This window comes from Primulina huaijiensis, chromosome 13 (assembly GCF_012295235.1).
Source record: "Primulina huaijiensis isolate GDHJ02 chromosome 13, ASM1229523v2, whole genome shotgun sequence".
Classification (NCBI taxonomy): domain Eukaryota; kingdom Viridiplantae; phylum Streptophyta; class Magnoliopsida; order Lamiales; family Gesneriaceae; genus Primulina; species Primulina huaijiensis.
In genome coordinates, this window is record NC_133318.1 from 1,968,879 (window position 1) to 1,980,499 (window position 11,621).

The window sequence follows — 11,621 nt, forward strand, 5'->3', positions numbered from 1 at the left end:
ACTCAAATAAATGGTTAAAGTGGTATTTACGCTATTTTTTTTTTTTTTATTAATCTTGGAATGAAAATATGTTAATTCAACTACGACCATATTATCCGCGTGACTGGGTGGTGGGAACCAGTAGGCATTTTATTTGACTTTCTATTCAGAGCGACAAGTTAAAGACTTGGGCAAAGATTCTTGACCGGGTTCAGGCTAACCATTCAACTATTTGTTTCGAAGTGAGATCACAAATTTGAGACAAATCGAATAATCACAATATGATATTAGTTCTAACAAGCTAAGTCTCGTTTGATCAAGATTAAATTTGAACTAGTCTAGTTAGCATGATATGACTTGTTATATTCATGTCATCCAACTCAATCTTGCAGCGTTCAATTAATTAACAAAAATAACGTTCGAATTAGTATAGCATGTTGAAATATAACTTGTAGCAAAATAAATTTTATTTCTAACCGTTTTGTCCACTTATCAATATTATTTTTTCACTCAAACTCATATTAAACTACATTAATCTAGCTTAAGCTCAGCTAACATGCAGTTTTTAGATCGTTGGTCGGCCGTCATGGAGCAGAAGTCATAACCCATTCAATGGAATCCTCTGCCTGGGTCGAACAACCTTGAAAACGAAGATTGCAATAACACTTCAGTACACACAAGAAACATATTTTAGCACGGCGTTGATTATGTTATAGAATACATAACACACATAAACAGAGGTTCAAAGCCAGTAAATAGATAAAGTTACAGGATTCTTCATCAATCTGAATTTCTGAATCCCCAACACTATGGCTATATGTTTATGTACAAGACACAGAGAAGTGTTATCTAGCTTGGCTCTCCAAATCTTCCGAAATATTGAACAAGAACTGTGGTAGAGACGCTATCCTAGGGAGATTGAGCAGTAGTTCTCCAACCGAGTCCTTCCTGGACATGGCCGGTGCCTGATTGTACCCGGATGTTTCATTTGACTCATTTCGGACACTAGTATTCCGGTTAATATTGTTTTCACTAGTTGATGCACCACCAGCGTATGATTCATCAATTCTCTTTTGTTCGAAATAGAAATCAGGATTGATGTCATTTCTAGATTGGGAGTTTGAAACCACAGCAGAATCTTTCTGCAGGAGGCAGCAAAGAGAATTTACCCGGGACATCAGCAACTTCTCATCCGATTCTGGCACGTTTTGGAGGTCGCTAAACAGGCACCGGTTTATATCATCCAATATTTCAAGGCTGTGCCAATCCTCAATGGAGAGAGCTGGATCTCTGGATGTTCCATGCTCTGATATCATGCTCTCAAGATGGTTCACCAAGTCACTCATGGACATGGAAGAATGGAGCCCGGGTGCCCTGATACGATCCCAGTTGCTGAGTGCTTTGAATTGCTCCATTCCACCATGTCTAAAATCTTCAGCAGCCATGGTGTCCTTACCTGGAGTGCATATGTTGTGATCATAGGGTCAGTACAGAAATTGACTACTTGAAGCGGGATTCCAGAGGAAAAAAAGAAAGGTTAAACATCAACCGTTCCGTTACAATAATTAAACGGTACCTCAATCAGTACATAAAAATGAGGGATTGATTGAATCAATAGTAACTTACCAACCTATAGGAAACCAAAAAGTAAATTGCAACCACAAAAACAACAATAACTGAACTGGCAGCATTTCCAGGTAGAAGCGGTAAAAAGAATTTGATAATCATGTTCTACTAATAAATTTGGAGCTGGTTACAAATCACTCATGTGCTGCAACTTTCAGGTTTCGGAGCTGAAATACCAGAATGGAGAAACATATAGATCTAAAACGTGTAAACTGTCAGTCTGCCCAAGAATAAAATGTGAGAGTAATGATCGATTGGCATAACCCAAGAGTTACACCAAGTGTTGGAACAATAAGCTGGGAACTATGCAATGGAACAATATATTGCCTCTTTATAACATAGTGACCTGCAGATTCCTCGGCTTTTCACTGGATCTATTGGGATCTAAACATATGAACAGACCTGGTAAAGAAGACATTTCCACGATGTGCCACGGTGATATTCTCAAACTACGGTTTTGGGATTATACACTGTAGCTCATAGGGAAGGCAAATATGGGTTATTACAAATGAAGAAATTTTGAATAAAAAAATTCTTCATCAAATCTAATCTGCAGATTGCCTATGTAAAAAACGAAAGATCCTTCATCAAATCTAATCTGCAGATTGCTTATGTGGTTGACTCTTCTAACAAAAAGAAACATATAAAACAAACTAAGCGCTGAGAATATCTAGTGTTCTAAAATTCGACCTAGGCGCCGGCCGACCACATCGAAAAAATGCTAGTCCGCCAGCCTAAAAAGCAAAGACGCCTAGATGGCCTTAGGCGCCCTAGGATTAATTTTTTTGGGGGGTTGTTTTTAAAAACAGTTTTTTGGGATTTTAATTTAATGAAAAATATTTTGTATAGGCCAAAAACTAAAGTCCAATCAACATAATAAGATGAAGAATGATGTGTTAGGACAAGCCAACAAATCAAATTTCTTTGTATAGGCCATAAACTAAAGTCCAACAAAGAAATTTGATTTGTTGGCTTGTCCTAACACATCATACTTCATCTTATTATGTTGATATCATGGAATCCGCCTAGGTGTTGGTCCGGCGCCCGACTAGCGCATAGTGAATTTTATAACCCTGAGAATATCACTGCCTTGAAAAAGCAAATCGAAACAGAAGCCGCGCAGGGCTAATTACTTTAAACATCGACAAAGTCATGCCTACCAATAAAAAGCAACTTGAATCAGATTTCAGCAAAGCTTTCCAAATTCATGACAATTTTACCTGAGCTAGGTGATGGTGTTTCACGAGGGTAAGACTCAGAATTTCTGCTAAGAGCATCTTGATCATTCTTAGAGGAAGAAGATTGGACCCCTGACGACGAAGTGGCAATATGCAAGGTGAAAAAGGAAGGACTTCCCTCTTTATCCAAATCAAATTCATTGCTCTCATTCTGATCATCAAACAAAGAGTGTCTGGGTTCAAAATAAGGAGAATCCAATGTTATCTCTCCTTTCTGACTAAGAATGTTCAAACGGGGATCACATTGAAGGAGTTTTTCAAAATGTTTTCCTAACAAGCCCTGTTGACACTCCAGATGATGTCGCCTGCAACAAGAAATTAGAATGTCACAGAATTTTAAACATCATATATATATGATAATAATGCTGCAGTATTCCGTCGCATGCACTAGAAGAATAGCATAGTAAGATACGAAATGTCACCACTTCATACGTGAAAGGTTCAAAAGTTATAATTTATAAAACATAAAAAATATTACACCGGGTAGCACCACGTGGCACATGAATACATTTCTGAACGCACAAAAGAAAGTGAATTGAGCATAGAATCTTCATTTAAAAGCACTCTTGATGCTTCACAACTCGTAGATTCAAATCCAGGATCTCACAAAAAACATTTTTCTTGGATGAACGAACATGAATTTAACATGAACATTTATACAGAGCTTGTTTGAAGGAAGCTAAGAAACATATGTGGAAGAATGCTTGCAGCGAAACATTACTATATGTAATCAAACCTAGGAAAGACTTATCTGACCTATTTATACTAGCTTGTCCACCAGTAAAGTCTGCAGTCGCCTGCCAAAGGGTGTGCTTCCTCGGTTGAGGATTAGTCTCCCTGAAGAAAAGAGGTTGTCGTGCTAGCTGCATCAGGAACAACAGGAGGGAAAATAATATGGCCATGTGTTTGTAGTGGGAGCAGTTAAAATTCAAGCAACAAATAAAACCAGCAAAACGATAACAAAGCTTTATACCACAACATCCCAGGTTCCAGGACCATCATCTGGGTAATTTGCCTTCAGAGCCATGATATCGGACCATTGAAATTCAATTTTATTTTTAAGACCACCATCAAGAACTTCCCACACCAGCTTATGCTTCGCAAAATAACATTTTGCCACCAGGTCTCCTTCATATCTCGATTTATACTGCAGAGCCAGGAAATGTTTCCATGATTTCAACCAAAATTTAATTTTGAACCTAAAATTTTATTTCATACACAGAAACATAACCGTACCTCCCAGGTTCCAATTCGAAGAATTGAAGCAGGAAAATTTGAAGCTTTCAGCTTATCTCCAGATGCAGCACCACCTTTTGGTTCTTTTTTAACATGTCCATGACTTCCAACTTTTGGCTTATTTGCTTGGGATAGTTTCATCTGGATCAACTCCAAGAGTGAAGGGCTTTTCCTCAGCCGTAAACCCAAAGGACTTGGCTCGTCAAGCGGGTTGTACTGTGATGCTGGAACTTCGACACCTCCCATTGCTCGACTCTGTTATAGTGATGAAACCACACATCATATGAATAACGTGATAACCAACTAGTGACATTATTATTCCGAAATCCACAAAGATCAGCCAACAGCTGGGGTTCAAGGAAATTGAATAAAATCCCAAGAACGGGACAACTAATTTTACAATAATCAAAGAACAATCACATCTAATATCATAAGCACACCACATAAAATTATTTGCTCGCGAATTTAGCAAGTCGAGAACTTTCGAGTAAATCATTCACCAATCAACACATCGTATAAAATATCACCAACCCAAGTTCATCACCAACAAATTCACAGTCAAATAAAAATTAATAATAGCTTGCACCAATATCAGCAAAAACCCTAAACAGAAAACCTCAACCACTAAAAATCCTAAGCAACAAAACAGGTAAAAACAAAAAGCTAAAAAAATCAAACTCGATCAATAAATCAACACCATCAACACTCCTTCAGAAGATTCATGCTGGTCCTTCCCGCAAACATACGTAAATTTCTAAAAAAACACAAAAAAAAAGGCACCTGCAAGCACAAAAACGAACAAAATAAAGCACAAAAAAATTACTTTGGCGCGCTTCTGGAGCGGTCCGTACTCTTCTTCCAAAGGATCCTCCACCTCCATCTTCACCGGCGCCATCTTCTCTCTGTGTGATTCCGATTTACCACTTTTCATCAACTGAACCATTAACAAGCCGAGGAACTGCTATTCCCCCTGATTTTTACTGCTCAGATCGAACAAAAATGAAACCTTGTAAGCAGGAAACGGAGAGGAACACTTGATCGGCGCGTCGACTCGGTTAGTTTTAAGAATTGCTAAGCTCTGACTCGAAGAAGACGAAACAAACAATGGATGCGTGTTGGAATTGAAAATGGTGAATATATTACTACCGCTATTCACACGTGTCCATTTCTTGACGGTGGGTTTTTTTCTCATTGTTTTGACCTTTTGTTACGAAATTACGAATTTGGTCATTCTACAAAAATAAATACAAATTTGGAATCGAATTTTTTAAAAAAAATCTATCAATCGCACATGTGCTGTATCACGATTACCTAAGCTTATATATATATTTGAAATCAATATATTATTTTCAATTAAATGAAATCAAAATTTTTGTGAGTCCGTCTTATAAATTAATTTTGTGAGACATATATCTTATTTAGGTGATTTATGAAAAAAAATATTATTTTTTATATTAAAAATTCAAGGTTAACTTGAGACGGTTTCACTTACTAATGATTCAAATGATATTTATTCAATATATCTCAATGTAATACTCTTAAGATTTACTTATGCAGGAAGAATGGATGAATCTTTGACTAATTAATTGTATGAATTAGTAATGTTACTTGACCTACAATATGTTGAATGCTGAAATGGAAACACAAATCACATTCAATTGTTTCGAGGACAACGCAATCAATTTTAATTTTGGATAGATATGTTTAATTATAATTTTGGATAGATATGTTTAATTATATGCTCAATAAATATTTTCATTTAATTACAATTTAAATGAGGTATTACCCAACTCCAAAAAAAAAAATAGACATGCAAAAATGATAATTAAATTCCCCTAAATGATTGAAAAAAATATATATATTCTAGGGTGGGGGGTATTTTCGCCTTTTCGGTCATACTTTGGATGAGCAGTTTGATCGGTGGGCTGGTCGTCACGTGAGCATAATGGATAAAAGTGTGGCCCACATATATATCTTGAAGTTTCTCTTGGCAGCCACCGTCGGACTGCCGTGGTTTCCACGTTGGACACGTGTATGACGTGGATGCACGATTCTGACACGTCGGAAATAAATTTAAATAAATATTAGATTTCGAAGTGGATAATATTTTTTGTCGTGTTGTTCAAAATGGATGTGCGTATATTTTTCGATGTAAATAATAATAAATACATGTGGTGAAAAACTAAAAATTTACGGTAAAAATTAAAAATCTCAAACTCTCAAAATTATCACACTACACATTTTATAATATTTTTCTCTCAACTCAATTGTGATTTTCTTCACAAATGAGAGATCTATTTATAGAAAATTTTTACAAATAATCCAAAAATAAATTACATCATTACCTTCATCATCACACACAAATTTCAATATTCAACACCTAATTTTACCTAATTTTCAACATTCAATATTCAAATACACATATTTAAATATTATTTTTTCAACACTTCTCCTTGTGATGATGATCATAATGATTGTCTTCATTACGTGTTTTTATACTGCCTCGTTAAAAACCTTACTAGGAAAAACCCATTGGGATAAAAACCATAGTAAGGGAAAAAGAGTGCAGTCGCGTAAACTCCCCCTCATGTTGACACGAACAATTCTTCACAGATTTCGTAGATTGCGCATCCCAATATTACATATATGATTTCTGAATATTGTCGTAGGAAGTGCCTTTGTGAAGAGATCTGATGAGTTTTCACTTGATTGAATGTGACGAACATCAATACATTTATTCTTCTCAAGCTCCTTGGTGAATGCGAAGAACTTAGGAGGAATATGTTTAGTTCTGTCGCTTTTTATGTATCCTTCTTTCATTTGAGCAACACATGCAGCATTATCTTCATATAGTATCACAGGCTTCTCGTCGAATGATAATCCGCATGAGATTTGGATATGTTGAGTCATTGATTTTAACCACACACATTCACGGCTTGCTTCATGTAGTGCAATAATCTCGGCATGATTTGATGAAGTTGTTACAAGTGTTTGTTTCTGTGAACGCCAAGAAATTGCAGTGCCTCCACGAGTAAATACATATCCAGTTTGAGAACGTGCTTTGTGTGGATCAGATAAGTATCCAGCATCGGCATAACCAATTATACTTGGATTAGCATCTTTTGAATACAAAAGTCCCAAGTCTGTCGTTCCTCGTAGATAACGGAATATATGTTTAATTCCGTTCCAATGTCTCTTTGTTGGATATGTGCTAAATCTTGCCAATAAATTTACGGCAAAAGATATATCAGGCCTTGTACAATTTGTAAGATACATAAGGGCACCGATAGCACTTAGATATGGTACTTCTGGACCAAGAATATCTTCATCATCTTCACATGGACGGAATGGATCCTTTTCTATGTTTAATGATCTAACAACCATTGGAGTACTTAAAGGATTTGATTTGTCCATATTAAAACGTTTAAGGATCTTTTCTGTATAATTTGTCTGGTGAACAAATATTCCACATTCTTTTTGTTCAATTTGTAAACCCAGACAATACTTGGTTTTTCCAAGATCCTTCATTTCAAATTCTTCTTTCAAGTATGACACAACTTCTTGAATTTCCTTATTTGTTCCAATGATGTTTAAATCATCAACATATACAGCAATAATTACGCATCCGGATGTTGTTTTCTTAATGAAAACACAAGGGCATATTGAATTATTTACATATCCCTTTTTCATCAAGTGATCACTTAGCCTATTATACCACATTCTGCCGGATTGCTTCAACCCATATAATGATCTTAGTAATTTCACAGAATAACATTCTCTGGGTTTTGAACTTTGTGCTTCAGGCATCTTAAATCCTTCAGGGATTTTCATATATATATTACTATCAAGTGATCCATATAAGTAGGCTGTAACAACATCCATAAGACGCATTTCTAAATTTTCAGATACTGCCAAGCTAATCAAATACCGAAACGTAATTGCATCCATCACAGGAGAATACGTTTCTTCATAATCAATTCCAGGCCTTTGAGAAAAACCTTGTGCAACAAGTCGAGCTTTATATCTTACTATTTCATTTTTCTCATTTCGCTTTCGAATAAAAACCCATTTGTATCCAACAGGTTTTACACCTTCAGGTGTAAGGACTATAGGTCCAAAAACATTACGTTTATTTAGCGAATCCAATTCAACCTGGATGGCATCTTTCCATTTTATCCAATCCTGCCGATTTTTACATTCACCAAAAGATTTTGGTTCATGATCTTCATTATCATTTATGATGTCGATTGCCACATTATAAGAAAATATATCATCAATTTCTTCTATATCTTTTCGGTTCCATATTTTTCCAGTATTAATATAATTGATAGAGATTTCATGATTCTCGTCAGTTTGTGGTTCTGACAAAACATTTTCATCATCATGTGTTTCTTCAGGAACATCATTCTCTATTTTGTGATCATTATGTGTTTCTTCAGGAACATCATTCTCTATTTTGTGATCATTGTGTTTCTCTATGAATTTTCTTTTTCGAGGATTTTTATCCTTGGAACCAACTGGCCTTCCACGCTTCAGGCGTTTAATGACATCATGACTATCTTCAATTTGTTTCTTCGGAATTTCAATTCGAGCAGGGGCATTTGCAGCATGTATATATGATTTAGTTACCCCTTTTGTGTCTGCAAATGCATCTGGTATTTGATTTGCTATTCTTTGCAAGTGCACAATTTGCTGTACATCTTTTTCACATTGTTTTGTTCTTGGATCCAGATGTAACAATGATGATACATACCATGTAATTTCTTTTTCGGTATGTTTCTGTTCTCCCCCTAACATTGGGAAGATTTCCTCATTAAAATGACAATCAGCAAAACGTGCTGTGAACACGTCGCCTGTCTGTGGTTCAAGATATCGAATGATCGATGGACTATCATAACCAATATAAATTCCAATCTTTCTTTGAGGTCCCATTTTCTTTCGTTGAGGTGGTGCAATAGGCACATACACCATACATCCAAAAATTCTCAGATGAGAAATGTCTGGTTCTTTACCAAATGCAAGCTGCAATGGGGAGTATTTATGATATGCACTTGGTCTGATGCGAATTAATGAAGCAGCATGTAAAATTGCATGTCCCCATATAGAAATAGGGAGCTTTGTTTTCATAATCATTGGTCTAGCAATCATTTGCAGACGTTTAATCAATGATTCAGCCAATCCATTTTGAGTATGTACATGAGCAACAGGATGCTCAACAATGATTCCCATAGACATACAATAATCATTGAAAGTCTGGGAAGTAAATTCACCAGCATTATCAAGTCTAATTTTCTTGATTGTATAATCGGGAAATTGATTCCTCAATTTTATTATTTGAGCAAGTAATCTTGCAAATGCAACATTTCGAGTTGACAATAAACATACATGTGACCATCTGCTGGAGGCATCAATCAATACCATAAAGTATCTGAATGGTCCACATGGTGGATGGATTGGTCCACAAATATCACCCTGAATACGTTCAAGAAACATTGGTGATTCAGTTTGGATTTTGGCTGGTGATGGTCTTATAATAAGTTTTCCAAGAGAACATGCTTTACATTGAAACTTATTATTCTGAAAGATCTTCTGGTCTTTCAATGGATGACCATGTGTATTTTCTATAATTCTTCGCATCATTGTTGAACCAGGATGTCCTAATCGATCATGCCAATTGGTTAATATTGAAGAATTATCAATTACCATGTTTGATTCAATGGGACGTATATGTGTATAATGCAATCCAGTAGGGAGCATTGGTAGTTTTTCAATCACATATTTCTTTCCTGATTTATATGTGGTAAGACACATATATTTCTCATTCCCTTCATTCATTGTTTGAGTATCATACCCATGGGAATATATATCATTAAAACTCAACAAATTTCTTTTCGATTGTGGTGAATATAAAGCATCATTGATCAAAAATTTTGTACCATTAGGTAACAAAAATTGTGCTTTACCACATCCTTTAATCAAGTCTACAGGACCTGATATTGTATTCACCGTTGTTTTTGTTGGTTTTAGTTCCAAGAAATATCTTTTATCTCGGAGGATAGTGTGCGTTGTACCACTATCAGGTATGCAAACTTCAGCTTGGTTCGTAGCATTTTCCATATTTGAACTTCAAAAAAATATGCAATGAAATAAAATTATTGACAATAAAATACAATACAATATAACACACTATAAAACATTATCATACGAATACATAAAAAATAAAATATTTTACATATTTATTCCACCATCAAATTGATCATTATCTGAGAAATCAATCAGAAAATCTCCAGCATCAAAATGAGTTGAACCACTCAAAGGTTCACTGTGTTCAGTAAAGTTGGTCTCCTTTTCTTTCCCCTTTATTGATTCTTTATAAAGTTTACAAAGGTGCTCAGGGGCTCGACAAATACGGGACCAATGTCCTGGAGTACCACATCTGAAACAAGAACTTTCAAATCTTTTTGAGTGATTCTCATTAACACTCATATTCTCTTGATGCCTTTTCGGTGGGTGGTTTGGGACGTTCTTTTGAGATGAGTTATAGAAATAACTATCTCGATTATTTTCAAAACCACGGCCGCGTCCACGACCACGACCACTTCCACGTCCACGTCCACGTCCACGTCCACGACCACGACCTCGATTTTGTCCTCGACCAAAATCTTGTCTGTAACTTTGATTTTGGTTTCCAGGTTTAAATTCATTTTTGCTTACAGCATTTACTTCTGGAAATGCTGTTGATCCAGTGGGTCGGGACTGATGATTTCTCATTAATAGCTCGTTGTTCTTTTCCGCCACAAGAAGACAGGCGATAAGTTCAGAATATCTCGCAAATCCACGCACTCTATATTGTTGCTGTAGAGTTATATTTGATGCGTGAAATGTGGAAAATGTTTTTTCAAACATTTCCGATTCCGTCACCTCATGTCCACAAAATTTTAATTGCGAGATTATTCGATACATCGCCGAATTGTAATCACTTACTTTCTTAAAATCTTGGAATCTCAACATATTCCATTCATCACGGGCGGTCGGAAGTATAACTTCCCTTATATGTTCAAATCTTTCTTTTAATCCTTTCCACAGAACCATGGGATCTTTTTCAATCAGATATTCACATTTTAATCCGTCGTCGAGATGTCGACGCAAAAATATCATGGCTCTTGCCTTTTCTTGTGATGTGCATATGTCATTTTCTTTTATGGTATCATTTAGACCTAATGACTCAAGATGCATTTCTACATCGAGAGTCCATGTCATATAATTTTTCCCCGTAATGTCGAGTGCAACAAATTCGAGCTTTGTCAAGTTTGACATGGTGGTACTAAAAAATTATGATGCATTTTATTAGTTAATGAATATTGCAATACAAAGTAATGGATAAACAACATATACTATCATTCGTAAAAATAAAGAAAACACATGAGGAGGATATTCTCCGATAAGTACAAGATTCGTGAGTATTATAACCAAAATAATTAAAAATAACTTTGTGAAATCCATCTTCTTTTTTCTTCAAAAATTTGATGAAGAATAATTTTA

The 11,621-nt window shown here is 35.6% G+C and overlaps 1 protein-coding gene across 1 annotated transcript; it reads right to left on the reverse strand.

Annotated features, from left to right (window-relative positions):
- Positions 1-650: 650 nt before the first annotated feature.
- LOC140991596 (uncharacterized) lies at positions 651-5,205 on the reverse strand. Its single transcript, XM_073461641.1, has 6 exons — positions 4,903-5,205; positions 4,080-4,334; positions 3,817-3,990; positions 3,600-3,706; positions 2,826-3,148; positions 651-1,435 (listed from the first exon to the last, which is right to left on the reverse strand). The coding sequence occupies exons 1-6, from the start codon at positions 5,020-5,022 to the stop codon at positions 825-827; spliced, it is 1,590 nt and encodes a 529-aa protein (XP_073317742.1). The 5' UTR covers positions 5,023-5,205; the 3' UTR covers positions 651-824.
- Between the last annotated feature and the right edge of the window lie 6,416 nt (positions 5,206-11,621).

What these genes read in the sequence shown, in the direction of transcription:
- LOC140991596 (XM_073461641.1), bottom strand. Translation starts at nt 5,022, where the DNA reads ATGGTTCAGTTGATGAAAAGTGGTAAATCGGAATCACACAGAGAGAAG. An exon ending in CTGGAACCTGGGATGTTGTG is followed by an intron (nt 3,707 to 3,816) that starts GTATAAAGCTTT and finishes TTCCTGATGCAG; the next exon opens with CTAGCACGACAACCTCTTTT. An exon ending in GGACAAGCTAGTATAAATAG is followed by an intron (nt 3,149 to 3,599) that starts GTCAGATAAGTC and finishes TTCTTGTTGCAG; the next exon opens with GCGACATCATCTGGAGTGTC.